Here is an 18,389-nt window from a genome sequence, read left to right as displayed (position 1 = left end):
GACAGGGGCTCTGCGTGTTTTGCAGATTCTCTTTCCCTAAGAACAAGACAAAACTTCGTTTTCGGGTAGTATTTCTCAGTTTTCAGAACTCACTTTTTCCTTTCAGAAAACTGAAGAATGGGAGACAGGGAAGACTGAGGCAGACATGGAAGAGTATATATGGAAAAATAGCCCCTCTGAAAAAAATATCCTGGAAACACTTCTCCAAATTAAAGCTGCTGAGAAGAACCTGGAAGTAAACAAAGAAGAGCTCCTTGGTACAAAAGAAGTTGAAGATTACAAAAAGTCTGTTGTTAGTCTTAAGAATGAGGGTGACAATGAAAATACCCTTTCTCAGTACAAAGAATCAGTGAAGAAGCTATTAAGATTGATGTGATTTGTGTAGAAAAACCTGCTTGATTTGTAAATTTTATGATATATCTGTAATCATTATCTAACTTGACATAAATTTCAAAATGTTAAAAGGAACCACTGTTTTATATCAGATTTAAAAATAATTCCTTTCATACTAATGCATAATGGCAACGATTATTCAAAAGATTTCTTATTTGTACAGTGTGGCAGTAGAACTAATTTAAAAATCAGGGGGCGCCTGGATGGCTCAGTGGGTTGAGTGTCTCACTTCGGCTCAGGTTTGTGGGTTCAAGCCCTGTGTTGGGCTCTATGCTAACAGTGCAGAGCCTGGAGCCTGCTTTGGATTCTTTGTCTCCCTCTTTCTGTGCCCCTCCCCTGCTTGCACTCTCTCTAAAAAATAAATAAACATTAAAAAAAAAACTTCAGGGGCACCTGGGTGGCTCAGTCAGTTAAGCGTCCGACTTCAGCTCAGGTCATGATCTCATGGTTCGTGGGTTCAAGCCCCGCATCGGGCTCTGTGCTGAGGAATAGCTCAGAGCCTGGAGGCTGTTTCAGATTCTGTGTCTCCCTCTCTCCCTGACCCTCCCCTGCTCACGCTGTCTCTATCTCAAAAATAAATAAAACATTAAAAAAAAAAAAAAAACTTCAGTGATTCCTTCTGGCTTCTGAAGTGTCTTTATTTTATTTCTACCGTAACTTTAATATTCCTATATATGCACACATTGTTTTTTGGTCACCTGCTATATTTCTTTCCCTGCAAATAAGCACCTGTTGGTTGCTATTGAATACAGATCTTTCTCAACTTACAATGGGGTTATGTCCCAATAAATCCATTTTAACATGAAAATATTAGAGGTTAAAAATGCTTTTTTTTTAATTTTTAAAAAATATTTATTTTGAGAGAGAGAGAGAGAGCACGAGCAGAAAAGGATCAGGGAGAGTCTTAAGCAGGCTCCACGTTGGCAGCACAGAGCCGAATGCCGGGCTCAGTCTCACAAACCGCGAGATCGTGATCTGAGCCAAAACCAAGAGTCAGACCCTTAACCAGCCCAGCCACCCAGGCGCCCCGACTTGAAAATGGATTCAAATGCACCCAATCTACCAAACACCATCACTTAGCCTATTCTACGTGAAACATACTCAGAACACTTAACATCAGCCTGCAGTTGGGCAAAATCATCTAACACAAAGCCTATTTTATAATGACGTGTGAACCATCTTATATAATTTATTGAATACAATATATTGAAATTGAAAAGCAGCAGAATTGTACGGGTACAGACTGGGTGTCAGTATACTGGTTGTTCACCCTCATGATCACGTGGCTGAAGAGGAGCTGTGGCTGCCACTGCCCAGCACCACAAAAATGCATGTTCAAAATTTGAAGAGTGGTTTCTACAGGATGCATTATTATTGCTTTCACATCATTGTAAAGTCGAAAAGTCATAAGTTGAGTCATAAGTCAGGGCCAGCTGTAATGATTCTGGTTATTTGGGAAGCCAGGTTGAGAACACAGTCCCCTGAATATAGTGCAGTGCTTTTTTACATAACTGCTGTCTACACAGTGCATTTTTCACAGATGCCAATTCTGATTCGAAACAGGTCCTTCAAAGTATTTTCTAACCTAAACATTTTGCTCCATTCCTCTCTTTTGGGCTCACTTTATGTTAATTCAACTCTGTTTAGCCTTCAGTTTTCTGTTTTCTAGGGCTCATTTCTCCAAGTCCTAGCTTGCAGAAAAGTAGAAATGGAAATTAACTGGTATTCATCTCTCTCTAGATTCCCCAATTAGAGCTTCTACAGCTCAAAAAAGAGATGAAGTGTAAGGACCTTGAAATTAATTAGAGTAAATGACAAAATAAGAACTGCTCTAAGAAACATTCCATTCAATTTAGCTGTCAAGTCAGTATTTTTAAGTACATCTGTTATTTCTTAACCACTTCCAAGTTGTCACCAAGTGATCAAGTTAAAGGAATTACTGAGTTTGATATTTGTCTAAGACTTATTTTGCCTAACAGAATTAGAAAACATAAAGCCAAAAAGAATTTCAAGACAGTTACCCAAAAGATTTGTATGAAATGAAGGTATGATTTCTTATCAGCAAGGCCAAGAATCTGTAGGTTATTAAGGACAACAATGTGACCTTGAGTGCAAAAAGGAGAGATGTTCTAATCCACTGCATGGAAATAGTAAATGAAAAGCAAGGTAGATAACACAACTTTTAGATCAGGTTTGAAGCATAATTTCAATGTATTGAAATGTTATATCCCTTACAGATTCATAGAGTTTAGGAAAATTCAGATGCAGAGACAGATTGAAGGAGGAAACATTTCACAGGTTGAGGAGCAAAGATCATTTGGGAACACGTAACGAGGTGGTAGATGAGGGTCATCCGTCCTATAGTAATAATAATACCATGCAGATGAAAGGAGAGGAAGTAATAATGTGTAATAAAGAATTTGACCTGGCCCTAAGAGGTCTGGACTTTGCCTACGGCTTCTGGAAGATAATCTTGGTCATACCTCATAGGAGCGTCTCTGTTTAAAGTGAGAGCTAGTCACAATGGGTTTGAGGGTGGGGCTGACCACACCTGATAGTCTTAGCCATGCTGGAGAAACCACCTGATTTAGAGCGAGGGGCATTGAGTCACCTGGGGTCAGGCCACCTGGCGGCTGAGATCAACCAGGTAATCAATCAGTCATGCCCGTGTAATCGAGCCTCTATAAAGTCTTTGAATACTGAAGCTTATGCAGGTGTCCCTGGCTGGCAATACTCTAGGCATAGTGTCACACGCTGGGACAGAGAAAGTAATGCATCTTGCTTCTAGGGGGAAAGGACACGGAGAAGCTGTGACTTTGGAACCTACCAGGACTGCATCCTATGTGCTGCTTCCCTTGGCTGATTTTAATCCGTATCCTTTCCTTGTAACAAACCATAACCGTGAGTATTAACAGCTCTCCTTGAGTTCTGTGAATTATTCTATTGAATTATCAAACCTGAGTGTGGTTTGAAGACAGAGCTTCCCCCTCCAAACTTATCTTGTAGATAAGTTGGTATCTTGTAGAGCACTGTACCTTCTAAGCCTTTGCAGCTTGGCTATCTGAAGGCGGCTGACCTCAACACAGCTGCAGGCCTTGATGCCTAATGGCAAAATCTTAGAGCTATAAGATTAATACAAAAGTCCTCAAAAGGAAAGCAGTTGCTGTCATTGTAATTTTAGCAATAATTAAACAGCACTGTTTGTCACTAATCAGATCTTTGTTCCTTTAATTGAGCCAATATATACAATGAACATGAACATATGTATCCTTATAATGAAAAGTCTAGGGGATATTTGCTACATTGATAGTCGCTGCTGACCTCAAACTCTTAAAAGTTACATAACTCAGAAGTTGCTTAAACACATAGGCAACTAAGAAATAGGACAAATCTGTTTTCTTAATTGTAGCATCCGTTAGTTCTTTCTTTGCATATATTCTTCCCAACATTGGTAAGTATTTTGTAATCCTGGCCAATTACAGACTTTTTAAAAGATGTCTGGCTCGTTACAATGTTGGAAAGATTTCAGTATCATGGTTACTTTGCAATTGAGTGTAACAGTCTTGGCCTTGGTGGTTAACTGGACCTTGAGAATCTTTGTTTCTTAAGAAAGGTTTAAATTCTATTCACATGTTCTCTTTGGTCCTTTTGGCTTCCAGGAAGGACATGGTTTTTAGGCCAGGCAGTTTTCGCTTCCTGACTGACTCTGGTCTGGTTGCATCTGTGCTCTAAATTCACTCAGTTTATCTCATGGTCAAAGGCAGTTGAAGAAGAGGAGTGTGAGTTTGTTTTCTTACACAGGTAAATATGTTTTCTCAAATGATGGTCATTTCTATAAAACCATCAATTTTCGGGAAGGAGCAAATTCTGAGAAACCTCGGAAGAAAAAACTTTCTAGCAGCCCTAGTTTTTCAGGAAACCTTTAAACAATGTGTATATATTTTTTTAAAGTAAATAACCTTTTAAAAGATTATATATACAAATAATATTTAAAGACTGCTTCTTGAATTATTTATTTAAATATAAATTTAGGATAATTTAAATCTTTATATCCTCCCTACATAGTATGGGACTTCCCCTAGTGAATTAGGAATGACAAAAGTTATATTTAATATTATGACTAGCAAGTAAGGGAAAATTGATGAATTTTTTTCCACACTTTTTCCACACTTTTTTTTCAGACTTTTATTGTGGCTAATTTTCCACTGGTAGAGATTTTGTAAAATTTTTTCTTATATTAAAAAAGAAATAGACATCTCCCCCCCACCCCGCCCACCCCAGCGTATCAACAGCTAGGGAAAGAAACAGAACCACCTCTTAAACCACTGGGCAATTTGTTTTAACATAAGAGAGAACTACTATTTTATTAATCCTATAATAGGGTTTCCTCTTACCTATTCTTCATGCTTATTGCCTGTCTTTTAATATTTGTCCTCACGTTTAAAACGAGTTTCAGGGATGAGATGAAGGGCCTAAAGTTCAAAATCAATGGAGACTTGAATTAAAGGTATCTGCACTTGGGAGTCTGAATGTAAGATTCAGGAAGGTAGATCTGGTGTAAAATTTGGATAGAGCTGAAATGTCTACAGCTAATATTTGCACCTGGGAAAACAATGTATAAAAAACAAGTGAGGGATGTAAACTAAAACTCCCACTAAAACTATTCAACAGAGATCAACACAAAACCCAAAGGTTCCAGTACCAAGGTTATTTAAAGACATGTCAGCTTCAGAAAATGAAGATGGATTAGGATTTAAAAGAATTAATCAGTTGAACATGAAAACTATATAAAAATAGGTAGCACTTGCACCTGGGTTAGTAACTAATAATAATGCTCTTCTGTTCAAACCACTACAAGATTTTATTAACATACATGATAATAATTTGCCCTTGACAGTAGACAGATATGATATTTTCCTCTTTGTATCTTTTTTCCATGCACTTTGGGAAAATGGAGGCTTTCAGTCTGAGAGTGATTTCAAGCATGAACTTTTGAACCCAATTGCCTATTAAGTCCTGGCTTCACTACTTACTGGGTGTGTGACTTTAGGCAAGATAGCCTCTCTTCTCATTTTCCTCGTCTGTAAAATGTGACAATAATACTATAATGGTTAATAAAAAGCACACCTAACTCATAAAGTTATAAGAAATCAATGAGTGAATACATGCATAGCACTTAGAACCCTATCTCTCATTCAATGCTGAATAACTACAGGGGTCAGAATTCTGGAACTTTGGCAAAGGGTACACTTTGAAAAATGGAAATAACTTTTTAAAAAGCGGTTAAGTTTACCAAGCATTGGCCTTTTTTTAGAGATTGGTAGGAGTGAGCATTCTGTGCAATTATTTTTTTTTTTGCAATTATTATTTTTTAACCAGACTGCCCTTGTTTTACAGAAAATAAAAATGATACTCTTGTAAGCTTACACTCTCCCTGTAACTTTTACCATTAAGAGTTCTCCTTCAGAGTGTTAAATTTTTTTTTAATGTTTTATTTATTTCTAGGAGAGAGAGAGAGACAGCGTGAGCAGGCGAGGGTCAGAGAGAGAGGGAGTCACAGACTCTGAAACAGGCTCCAGGCTCTGAGCTGGCAGTCAGCACAGAGCCCAACGCGGGGCTCGAACCCACGAACCACGAGATCATGACCTAAGCGACAGTCGGACGCTTAACCGACTAAGCCACCCAGACGCCCCCAGAGTGTTAAATTTTTTAATTTGCCTGGGTCCTGACTTTCTCTGCCCTGGTTTATACTGCCTCTGCTTTCTACAGCATCCAGATGCCAGGATGATTATACAACAGCAAAGAAAGATGACAGAGGCCACCAGAGCCAGCCATATATTTGGAGTCACAGATGCCCCGTCAGGTGTCATGTCTTCATCCTCAGATGTGTGGTTTCTGCTGTTGTACCCCTTGGTTTTGTTTAGTAGTTGTTTGCTACTGTTGAGTCGGGATGGAACAGGCCTAGGAAAAAGTTTTGTGTCTACCGGCATAAAGAAAGGAGAAACAGTCTTGTTATCTGGATTGTTGATGAGATCAGTACTGCGTGACACCATATTCACCTCTGTGGTAATGGACTTATTCAGGGAAATGAAACTTGCCCAAGAATCTGTGGTTAGTTCCTTGGAAGACCTGGTCTTGTTTGTGTTTACAACCAAATCTTGATGTGTGTTTGATGATGGTGCCTCTACTGACGGTGGCATTGGGTTTATCGTGGTGCTTTGGTGTTTACCTATGTTCGCAGCTTTTAGAATCCTTAGTCTGTCCCCTGTATTAGATGAACGGGTATTTAGATATGTAGGAGGTGATTGTTCAAAAACCAGCAAATCTGGATCTATACCTGAAAGATAAATAAGAAGTCTTATTATAAGTAAGAAGACTTGGAGGAGTCTTGGATTTGCCACCAAGTTAGTGAACTGAGTTTAAGTTCAAGTTCCACTATCGCATACTTCTGAAAGCCTTAGAAACATACTGGCCGCATCTGAATTTATCTTAACTTTCTAGGACACTTTCTGTTATGAACAAGTTTGGCTACTTCGTGGAGGATTCTTTGCATCTACCTGGGCATTTGGGTAACAATAGACAGTGTTAATACAGGAACTGCAAAAAAAGAAAAAAAACAAAAACAAAAACAAAAAAACAACCCAGTAGCCATTTGAGATATATAGCATTTTAAAATAAAGTTTTAAGAGGCACCTGGGTGGCTCAGTCTGTTAAGTATCTGACTTCGGCTCAGTGCTTGTGAGTTTGAGCCCCTCATGGGGCTCTGTGCTGACAGCTGGGAGCCTGGAGCCTGCTTTGGATTCTGTCTCTGTCTCTCTAACCCTCCCCTGCTCGCTTGCTCTCTCTCTCTCTCTCTCTCTCTCTCTCTCTCTCTCTCTGTGTGTGTGTGTGTGTGTGTGTCTAATATAAAATAAAACATACAGGGGCGCCTGGGTGGCTCAGTCGGTTAAGCATCTGACTTCAGCTCAGGCCATGGTTTCACGGTTCATGGGTTTGAGCCCTGTGTCGGGCTCTGTGCTGACAGCTCAGAGCCTGGAGCCTGTTTCAGATTCTGTATCTCCCGCTTTCTCTGACCCTTCCCTGCTCACACACACACACTCTCTCTCTCTCTCTCTAAGAAATAAATAAAGCATTAAAACAATTTTAAATAAAACATACAAAAAATTTAAAGTTTTAAAAAATAGAGCCTGAGAAGTGTAACTGTGTTAGAAATCATGAGCAAAGCCCTCACTTTGATCCCTTCTCAGTTCCTGAGGGTCCTGACTTTGTCTTCAGTATTTTCTCTCCTTGTAAAGGAAATCCCTTCCCTGACTTCAAATATGTACAAACATTGCTCCATCTGTAAAGGGGAAGGAAAAAAACTCAACAGCTTTCCCGTTGTCCCTGCTATCAATCAGTTTCTGTGTCTCTCTCCCTCTAGACATACTAACATCCGTTTCCTTTCTTTGGTTTTTGCCTTCTGTCATCTTGTCCCATCCCCACTCTTCTGTCAGAATATGCTTCTGAGGTAATCAGTACTTTCGCTATTTCCTGACCAGTCTCACTGCTTTGGCAGTCTCTTATCCTCGTCACTGCTGGCCCTCCGTTCCTGAAAATTCTCCCGTACGTGACTCCATGAGGCACAGACTCCCTTGGCACTTTACCCAGACGGCCTGCCTCTCATTTTTCCTTTCTTTTGCTGGTTCTCTTCTTGGTCCTAACTGGTTGTATACCTTTCACAATCTTTAGTCCTTTGTCTTCTGCTGAATTTTCTCTTCATCTCACCACACACACACACACACACACACACACACACACACACAATTATCTTCAACCACTACATCGGTGGCACTGAAATCCATATCACCAGTTATTTCCTCTTTCTTGGTCGCTGGCCTCATTTCTCCCGTGCTCCACTGAAGGTTTCCACCTGGGCATCTTGCGTCATCACTGAACATTCCCAGAACCAACGTCATGTTGTCTGGCGCTTTGTCACATTCCGTGGCATCACCAGTCTTCATCACCCATGCTGCAATCTGTATGTATCGCAGCACATTTTCGATTCCTCTCTCTCCTTTTTCTTCCTCCAAAAAGTAACTACATCTTATCAAGTTCCTTCCCAATGTTCTGGTAATCGTCCCTCCTCTTTACTGTAGCCAGATCTCATGCCTCCCTGACTAGATTTCCTGACTTGCATCTCACGTATAATCTTCCTTGACTAAAGACAAGCAGACTCGTCACTTTCATGATGGCAGTTTCTCACTAAATACGTTTGCTGGTTCACTATTCCTGTCAGAGTCAAACCAAAATTCTACCCTGTCCAAAGCCCTTTTTTGTGACCTGGCCTACCCTATCTTACCCATATTTTCATTGCAACCCCAAATGTGCCCCTTTTGTAGCTAGACTTGTTTTCTCCATGTGTGATACCGAACTCTGTATCTTGTCTCTGCCTGGTCTCTTCCATGAGGCTGCTTCTGAATTTAGCTTTCTTTAGTCCCCTCTTCTTTTGGGTGCTTGTACTTGGGGAAGTGTCACACATTTTTGTATTCGGTTACACTTTTTACACTAATTGTGAGACTTGTCACATCAGCTAGACTGTAAGGAACTCGGAGACAGAGAGATGGCTGCAATCTTCTGCGATGCTGCACACAGCCTGAAGCGTTAGGTTTTCACTAAGTACAAATTGATGACGAAATTGATCTTCTTTGTATTTTGGTGGCAAAAGTCTATTTTTTCATCTTTATCAAATTGCACCCTGAGATTATATATAAGCAAGGGTCAATTAAAATGGGTAGTTTTCTAAAATAAAATATACTGGTTATTTTGGGACCACTGGTATCCTAACATGTTAGTAAGTGCATTTCCCTATCCTTGACATCCACGTCTGTAGAATCCTTGCATGTGTTGTCAGTGGACCTCAAAACTGTCATTAAGCAATTTTATTTATTTCCTGGTAGCATCCTTTGCCACTGTGGTTGAAATGCCTATTTTTGGCCCTTGCTAGGGGCCCCTGGAATAAATGTAATGCTTACGCTCTTCTTCAGTCACGCGTGATGTGTGATCATCTGGAATGAGCTCATCATTGCTGAACATGTCAAACTAAGGGGAATATCCTTCTAGTTTTCTTCCCTGGATGCCCCAAACTTTTCCAGATAGAGATCACTGGAAAAGAGTGATTCAGGGGTTCGCACATTGTTACTGACAACTAGCTTTTAGGTTATATGTCTCTACTAGAATATAATCAATATTCTTCAAAATTAAAAAAAAAAACAAACCCATAAATCATTACCTTCTGTTATGTTGTATAAAATGGCACTGGTTCCAGGCTCTAATACACAGCTTTCCAGCGTTGGGCAGTGAATATGGAGGCAGTTGACATTGTCGTGAATAGGATCATGGTAGAAGACAGCCACGTTACAGGAAACTGAAAGGAAAACAGGCAAGGTGCATCTGCAGATGGTCTTGGTTTCTACTGGCTTGATGAGCTCTGAGTAACTTAACATTTCTTTCAAGAGCATCCGATTAACAGCAAGCAATACATTGCAAGGCTATGTTCAGATATTCCATAGAACACTGTGAACTATAGTAACTGTTTGTATGAATATGGAAAATGCCTTTTGAAAGACACTATCCACTAATTTTCTCTAATCTTTTACACATTCCATTCCACACAGGGTTACCTGGAATCGTTTCCCAATCCCAGCATTTTATGTTCAGGAAAAGTTCAGTTGGCTACAGAAACCTCTGGGGATTTATACATATCAGATTTCTAGGTGCGAGGCCATCTCAGAAAGCTAACGTTTCTCTGAGTTCATCAGAGAAAGAAGTAAGAAAACAAAGTGACAAATGCTATAACAAAGGAGGGAGGGGGTAGTGGGAAGGCAAAAAACGGCGTTACTGGGAAAGGCCCCAGTGGTGGACAGGCAGCAGGTCAGGTGAACGTGACTCTGACCCTGATTAAAGGGGAGCACTAGCCCCATGTTGCAAACCACGTCCAATGAAAAGCCTGTTCAGTATCATTTAAAGAGGAAGAGAGTTGACCATCAGGGATGTTAGGATTTGGAATTCTACTGAGTAGGGGAACATCCATTACTCATGCTGCCTCCCCTTTACTAAGTAAGTTTGCTCCTTACAACATATCATATTATTTCTGGAAAACTTCAGTCGGATTTGTGGAGTGCCAGTCTTCAGTCTGTCCTCCTTAAAGGGCAACACAGATTTCCCTCCCGCTGCAGTGAGTAAGCACCGTGTTGCTGGGAAACATCCACTGGCCAATGGTATCAACTTCTTTAATAAAAGAAGATTACAGAGAGGGGGCAAGCAATTACCAGACCTCAGACGATGCCTAAGGCTGTTGTGGAATTGCTGCCAGCAAAACCTGTGCTGCTTCTGTGTAAGGTTAACTGTGGCCAGTTGCATCTTCCCCCTCCCCCGCCCCCATTGTTTCTGGGACTGCCCATGTTTCTGCACTCTTTCGTCTTTCAGTAGGTGAAGAATAGGACAGAATTCACTTCTGTCCTAAAATACATTCCAAGACTGTGCTGTCAAGTTCAAGGGAAAGGACTAAAATACATTCAAATTTAGATGTCTAAATTTCTGATAAGCAAGTAGTTGATGCTGTAGAGAACAATTTTAAAAGATGTTTTCTATTCCTCTTTGTGTATACCTCAGAGTTCCAGCTCCAAGCAGGTTAGCTATTGCCCGACTGTGGCTTTTTAAAGTTCTGGCTCCCAGCTAAAAACAGAGACGTGTGTTCGTGCCCTTTCTTCTAGAGGAAGAAAACCACAACTTGGAAACTGCAGAGGCTCTAAAATCATGGAATTCTACTGGATGCGTATAGTGTCCCTGGAAGTTCAGAGGACAAACTTTCCCTGTGGTGGACAGTCAGGTAAGCTGATGCCATGGGAAAATGCTGAGACGTATCCACCCCCCCCCCCTGCCTCCCTCCCACCTACCTTCCCTCAAGGCTTATGGGAATCAGAAGCATCTCTAAGGTGAAAGTCTGAATTGGCAACCTTCTCAGAAAGATTTCCCTTTAATAAATCAATTGCTCCCTTCTGTGCCTGATTATCTTTTGAGGGTTTAGTCTGGGACAGCTTCTCATACTGTGGTCGGTTTACACCCTTCTAGTAGATTCAGTCTGCATCCCAGAAATCTTACATGAGTACTTGGACAGGAAGCATTGGCAATTAATAAGTTGGTATCAAACCATGGAAAGAAAGTGTGAAACAACCAAGAGAATTATTTTCAAGTGTGTTGCTTTTGCTGTTTCTTTCCAAGTAGCTTTAAAATCTTGGAAAAATGAAGAACTAGTGAAAGAAGTGTTTAGACAATTATAGCTTGAAATTCTGCAATAATGAAATGTTTTCCTAATTGTAAACCTTGATCATATTACATGGATGATGTTTAATCTTGATTCTGGATTTCAGACCAAAAAAATCAGAATATTTTGAAAGTATGCTTTTCTTTCTTTTTGCCTTTTGACATATTTCTGCCTATGTCTTTCAAAACATCGATCACAATCTAAATTCCTATTTAATGCAGCCCACATTTGGTCAACACAAGTGAACACATTTCAAAAACCTGAAATACCAGTATCACCAAGAGAACTTTGATAGGGGAATTATAAATACTTTTGAGATCAAATATGCCATATTTGGGGCTAAGAAATATTGTTAGTTAACCCTCAAGGAAATATTTTCATTTAGCCCTTCAGTGAGGAAAAGAAGATTCTCTGTTACCTGTAGTTTCCATGGCATTCCGGGTCATTAACAGATTTGTAAACTGAGCCAGCCCTGACCCAGACCGGAAAGGCAGTCTCAGTCTCCAGCTCTCTTCCCTCCCCATGGCTCTCCTTCATCTCCCCTAGTCCTGTTCATCTTTTTTTTTTTTTAATTTATTTCTAGGAGAGAGAGAGAGACGGCGTGAGCAGGGGAGGGTCAGAGAGAGAGGGAGTCACAGACTCTGAAACAGGCTCCAGGCTCCGAGCCGGCAGTCAGCACAGAGCCCGACGCGGGGCTCGAACCCACGAACCGCGAGATCATGACCTTAGCGAAAGTCAGACGCTTAACCGACTAAGCCGCCCAGGCGCCCCTAGTCCTGTTCATCTTTATCAGGAACCTCTACCTAGGGCTCCTTACTTAGTCTTCATTTTGTCAGTTTCTCCTGATTCTTGCCCAGGCGTATCTTTCACACTTACCATCCTTCCTAAGGCAGCAGCTCCTGCTGCATTTCTGGCCCGTGCTTTCAGAATAATACTTCAGGAACTGAGCTCCCAGCTTCTGAGACTCCTCCAGGTCAACCAGAAGACCCGGAAAGCGACGGATCCAGCAGTCTCTGTAAAAAATGGTGGGTGAGCAGAGAGAGTGTGAGGCCCACACCATGCTTAGGAGCAGTATTATGCTGGCTGCCGCCACTGCCGCATGCATGTTCCTGGCATAAAGACTGGTCGAGGAACCTGAGTCCCAGACAGCTGCTGAAGCTGACCGTCAGTCTTCTGGACAGTTTCTGGAACTTCAGAGCTGTTGCTGAGGGACTCTCTGGGAGGGTCGCCTTCTAGAAAAACGAAACCAGTCTTTGACTGCATATTGATTTGTCTTTTGTTTCTTCCCAGCCGAGCCCTAAGTGACCATTTGACTTTCTGAGGTTACTTTTGAACATTTTCCAGGCCATTTCGGTACTCTATCCTTTAGCCTCTTGAAGACGTGGATTCTCTCCTCTGCTTTTCTTCTTTTTCTGAAAGGGAATAGTCACAGACACCTCTCCCTAAGTAAATATAAAGACGAATGGAAATCCTAGCCAAGAGTCTTTCTGAGGAAAACAATAATTTAGTCACTTGATGTCAGATAAAGAAGGATCCATGTCACCAGAAACAAGACATGTTTTTGTAAGGGCACTTCTACACAGCTTTAAAGGAACCTGTGACTGCAGATTTGTTTTTTTAATCACTTTTTTTCCTTTGAATTTACGTCCTAGTATTCAGGTTCATTAGAACGCCAGTTTGTGCACTGGTTTACATTTCTCTTATTAAAAACAAAACAAAACTTGAAAGTAAATGAACACTGAAAAAGAAAAAAAATAGTTTTAATTTTGCAGTGATTTGGAAAACACTGAATGTGGATCCCTGTCACTTCTTGGAGCTAGGCTTCCCCTTCCACCCCCCCCCCAAAAAAAAAGTCTAGCCGCAAGCTTTCTTTAAAAAAGCATAAATGAAAAGCATTATAGTGGAAATTGTGAGGAAGTTCAAAATAAGGTCTGTTTAATCTGTTTTCTGATATTCATGTTTGCATGTTATAAAGGAGACTTCTTTCTGAAGCATATACATGAAGGCACAGTATCTCTGAAGCAGAACTAGTTGCCAAGAAACGTGTATTCGGGAAATGATAACAGGGTTTTAAATTTCTTTCTTTCTTTTTTTAATGTTTATTTATTTTTGAGAGAGAGAGAACACAAGCAGGAATGGGGTAGAGAGAGAGGGAGATACAGATCTGAAGCAGGCTCCAGGCTCTGAGCTGTTAGCACAGAGCACAACCCAGGTCTAAATATTAATAAAATTACTTTAACTGCAAGACCAAAACATTTGAAAAGATACTAAAGGCAGCAAAAATGGCCTCTTACTTTTGTGAAGATTGTGGGTTCCATATCCTGTGATGATGTCCAAGATGACAAATTAGTTCAAAGCATAAAACTCTTGCTTTTGTGTATCCATTTTTATACAAAGCATAAGTGAAAATCAGCTTTTGTTATAAAGTACTGTAATGCTCATTTAAAAAAAAAGAAGAAGAAGATGCAGCTTTTTAATCTTGTGATCTAGGTTTCTTTTATACCTTTCGCACACTGACTCATTCACTTACTTGACAGAAAAATGTTAATATTCTTTGAATTTTCATCTCTCCACCTGTTTTGCAAAATAGTTGATCACATATCCTTTGATTTTAGAAACATATAATTTAATAATCAATAATAAGATGAAAATATTCACAAGACTGAGTGACTTTAAAAACATAACATTTCACTTTCTCCCAAGCAAAAATTATATATCATCAATTAACTCCTAATCTTGCATTAGCCACATCAACTAAACTAAAAATGATAAATACTCTATTCTATTGAACTTCTCATAGAAAGCAAGTTTCATTTGCTTACCTGCAAATAATCAGACTGTTCTGTGTGTTCCAAAGGCAAAGGGAAGAGATTTTTTTAAAGGCAAAGCAAAGGACAGGTTAAGAGCAAAAGATCACTCCTCGTTTCTCCTCGAGATTCCACAGTTGAGATTAGTTCATGCCCTGGGGACATAAACTGGAAAGTCTGCTTTCTAACCTCCTAACCTCTGTGTCTTTCAGTCACATGAAATGCAGTTTCTTTCGTGTGATATATAATTCCTTAAAGTTCTCATGTATCCTGCAGGGATAATGGAACAATGCACATTTGTTTAATCCTTTTCTGCCCAATGATGTTCAAGTGAAGATCAAAGTTGCATTTGAAAGAATCTATAAGTTCCAATATAAAAGTATGCTTTAAATTTTTTTCAATAATGTTTTTGGTGATTGCATAAACATTCAGTCTGGGAACCCGGAACTTCTTGGAGCCAAGTATTTGGAAACAGAGAGAGAGAAATTGCGCTGCAGGGGCAGAGGGAGGAATCCACAACAGGTTGAGATAGGTGACCCAGAAACATCTAGTCTTACAATTTGTCCATGTGAGATGAAATTGCAGAAGCCAAAAAGCAACTGCAACTCTGAATAAAAAACTGCTCTATAGCCTTTGTACAAATTTTATCAAGTACTCAGAGCCATTACACTACTGAAGTGCAGTGACATGCTGTACGTAATTCCACCTGGATGCTCTTGAGAGGGGTTCAAAAATTGGATTCTTACGTTAAAAACTCATCTCTTCCAAGAGGCTGATTCAGTTGCTCTAGAACCAGAAGTCTCATAAATGTTCCAGGTGATTTCCTAGGATGTCCAGAGAACACTGATATAAAATGGAAGTTTTGCCTACATGAAGATGCTCAATCTGAATTAAATAGAGACAATTTTGAAGACCTGTGCTACTTTAAACTCATTTATATCGTCCCATATATTTTAGTGAAAAGAAAATATTTCAGTTTTGTTTTTAAAAAAGATGTTTTTTGGGGCACCTGGGTGGCTCAGTCGGTTGAGCATCCGACTTTGGCTCAGGTCATGACCTCAGTTTGTGGGTTCGAGCCCCGTGTTGGGCTCTGTGCTTACTGCCAGCTCAGAGCCTGGAGCCTGTGTCAGATTCTGTGTCTTCGTCTCTCTCTGACTCTCCTCTGCTCATGCTGTCTCTCTCTCTCTCTCTGTCTCTCAGAAATAAATAAAACATTAAAAAAAATAAAAATAATAAAATAAAAAATAAAAAAGACGTTTTTTCCTAAAATATTTTGCTTTTCATTAAAGTGACACACATTTCACTTTAAAAATCCAAACCATACATGAAAGTACAAAAAGAAACACTGTTCAAGTGTTTATTTACAATCTTAATGCTTTGGTTAACATCCTTCTAAGACACATCTATAAAAAATAGATATATGAATACAATTTTACACACATGGATTCATACTGTTCCAGAAACTGTTTTTTAAAAATCCAATGTAGGGGTGCCTGGGTGGCTCAGTCAGTTAAGTGTCCAATGCTTGATTTCAGCTCAGGTCATTCATGATCTCACGGTTGTGAGATTGAGACCCACATTGGGCTCTGAGCTGAGTGTGAAGCCTGCTTGGGATTCTCTCTTCCCTCTGCCCCTTCCCCCCTAAAAAAAAAGAAAAAAAAAATCCAGTGTAAAATTATATATTTCAGGGTTTCTAAAGAAAGATCTACCTGTATATCCAAAGCTGTAAACGGCTCTATGGTATTTCATTCTACCTATGTATGGAAATTAACTCTGCACTTGAGCTTTCTCAGCTGTATAATAGAATAAAAAATAGTATTGTAATCCATGAAAAGTACTGAAACAGTGTCCGTCATATAATAAGCAGTCAATAAATGTTAGCTACTATTACTATTATACAATTGTTTTCCAATCTTTCATTATTAAAAGCAACACTGTGATAAACATACTTGGATTTTTTTTTCATTCTAGGTCATAAGGTATATTTTCCATAAATTCTTACAGGAACAGCTGTGTTTGACCCTTCCTGTAGTCTTTTGTAAAACAGATCATGCTACTATAAAGTGTTTGAAGTGAGTCATAGTACCAGAAAGGCCAGTCTTTATTATTCACTGATCAGTGAATAACAGATCTATAAAATTACACCACCAGGTATATATATGCAATATTTTCATGAGGCTTAGAACTAATGTTTTAGACCTTTTGTAAAGGAGTTTACATTGTTTTGATTTGGTATTTCTAGATGAGCACAGAAGGCTTGCTGTGTGAAATGTAAACTGATTTGATCTTTTAAGATACTTCCAGTCCTAAATCATGTTATCATCATATCAGGGCCAAAAGGCTTACAGGTCCAATGTCCAGTATTGTCAGACTTACGCCTCAGATTCCCTGTCCAAGCTGATCTTAACTCTGATAATATTACTGTGCATGAATTGCCTTTCTAATGCGCATCATTCTTTGATAGCGATTTTTTGGGTCTGTTTTTAAAAGGCAAGAAAATACCAGTCAGAGGCATATCTATGACGTTTGGAAACAAAAGCATCATTGGTAAAAGATTCTAAAGGGACAGAGAAGAGACTAAGGGCCTGTTCTTGTTGGCTGACCCACTGAATCTGGCATTGTCGCTGACGGAGGCACAAGTAAATCCCAAGTCCAAGCCTCATTGATATAGGGTGTGTTTCCCAGCAAAATTCCCCAGCTTAAGACCTAAACTAGGGTTGGCACTTTATGTTTCTAAATTCATGGTCCCTCATCCACTACGAGTCTTAGAACGTCCTAACTGCACCATCACTGAAAACAGAAGTGTGAGAAATTGGTTGAGAATGGAGTTTTATCAGTAATGATTTAAAGGCCAGGTGAAACAAGGTGAAAAGCTAGAGGTTTTCCCAGTTAAAAAAAAAAAAGAGAGAGAGAGAGATGAATGAGGCAAGTCATAGATTCGTCTTTGTCTCCTTCACTTTCTCCAGGGAAGCCAGAATCTACTAGAACTTTTTTCTATGTTTTTAAATTTTTAGTTCCTTACTTACGGAGTTTCATAAAGAAAATAAGGAAGGACAACACCTCACTACGACCCGCTAAGTTACAGAGTAAGAAGCAAAATGTAACCAAAAAGGGTGTCAAAACGATTTCATGCCTTACCAATATGATTTTCTTCTCTGGTTTTTAATCTTTCCCCCTTCTAAATATACAATATTAAGAGATAGAGGTGGTATTAAGCGGTGGAGGAGGTATCTTATGTTTCATAAAGCAGAAATGTTCTTATGAAGAAGGTGTTATTGAACTTGTCATTCAAGAAGACAGATGGAGCTTGCAATAACAAAAACAAAGCCCGAACACATCTTCTTCCCAAGTTGAGGACTGCTGTAGCAGAATCTTGATATGGGAAATTTGTCAAGAAGGTTTTTGTTGTTGTTATTGTAGGACTACACCCTCTTCTCCCCCCCAGTCCTGATCCCTCCACCCAAAGGTAACCGAACAGTATCCCGCTCAACTCCGTCCAAGATTAATTCATATCTCATGAGCAACTCGAGGTCCTCACTATTTAGGGGCGAGCTCTCTATGCATTTCTTTGCAATGTCCAGTGAGAGACGCCAGGGAGGAGGGGTCCTCAGACAGTGAGGAGCGTGGGTACGGGACCACAGGAGGGTGGCGAGGAAAGCCACCTGTGTAGGCCAGGACCACCAAAAGCGGCCAGACCCTCTGCCCAAGGGATCGCATCGTGTCTTGGCCAGCCCAACCAAACTGAAATACGAAAAGCAATGTTGGTTACAAAACACTTCAAAAGAAGTCATGTGTTTTAACTCTGAGTTCCACTCCCGTCTTCGTTTTAACAGCATAAAGAGGAGTAACGGGCCCCAGCAGCAAATTCAAGTTGCCCTGCTTGCCAA

General features: G+C 39.9%; 2 protein-coding genes across 4 annotated transcripts in view; one reads left to right on the top strand and one right to left on the bottom strand.

Moving 5' to 3' along the window:
* The window catches only part of MRPS35 (mitochondrial ribosomal protein S35), a 46,684-nt gene extending 46,220 nt beyond the window's left edge, over positions 1–464 (top strand). For all 3 annotated transcript variants that reach the window (XM_039240839.1, XM_039240840.1, XM_039240841.1), the window contains one exon: positions 107–464. In XM_039240839.1, coding sequence (XP_039096770.1) covers positions 107–376 — 270 coding nt within the window. In that variant the 3' untranslated portion in view covers positions 377–464. The remainder of the gene's footprint in view (positions 1–106) is intronic.
* Positions 465–4,678: 4,214 nt separating this feature from the next.
* MANSC4 (MANSC domain containing 4) lies at positions 4,679–14,566 on the bottom strand. The gene is made up of 5 exons (XM_039240847.1): positions 14,518–14,566; positions 12,572–12,708; positions 9,662–9,796; positions 6,046–6,730; positions 4,679–4,685 (listed from the first exon to the last, which is right to left on the bottom strand). The coding sequence occupies exons 4-5, from the start codon at positions 6,591–6,593 to the stop codon at positions 4,679–4,681; spliced, it is 555 nt and encodes a 184-aa protein (XP_039096778.1). The 5' UTR covers positions 6,594–6,730; positions 9,662–9,796; positions 12,572–12,708; positions 14,518–14,566.
* Between the last annotated feature and the right edge of the window lie 3,823 nt (positions 14,567–18,389).

Source organism: Hyaena hyaena, unplaced genomic scaffold (assembly GCF_003009895.1).
Source record: "Hyaena hyaena isolate Hyena2069 unplaced genomic scaffold, ASM300989v1 scaffold_182, whole genome shotgun sequence".
Classification (NCBI taxonomy): Eukaryota; Metazoa; Chordata; class Mammalia; order Carnivora; family Hyaenidae; genus Hyaena; species Hyaena hyaena.
The sequence above is the reverse complement of the archived record's forward strand: the minus strand, read 5'-3'. Positions and strand labels throughout refer to the sequence as shown.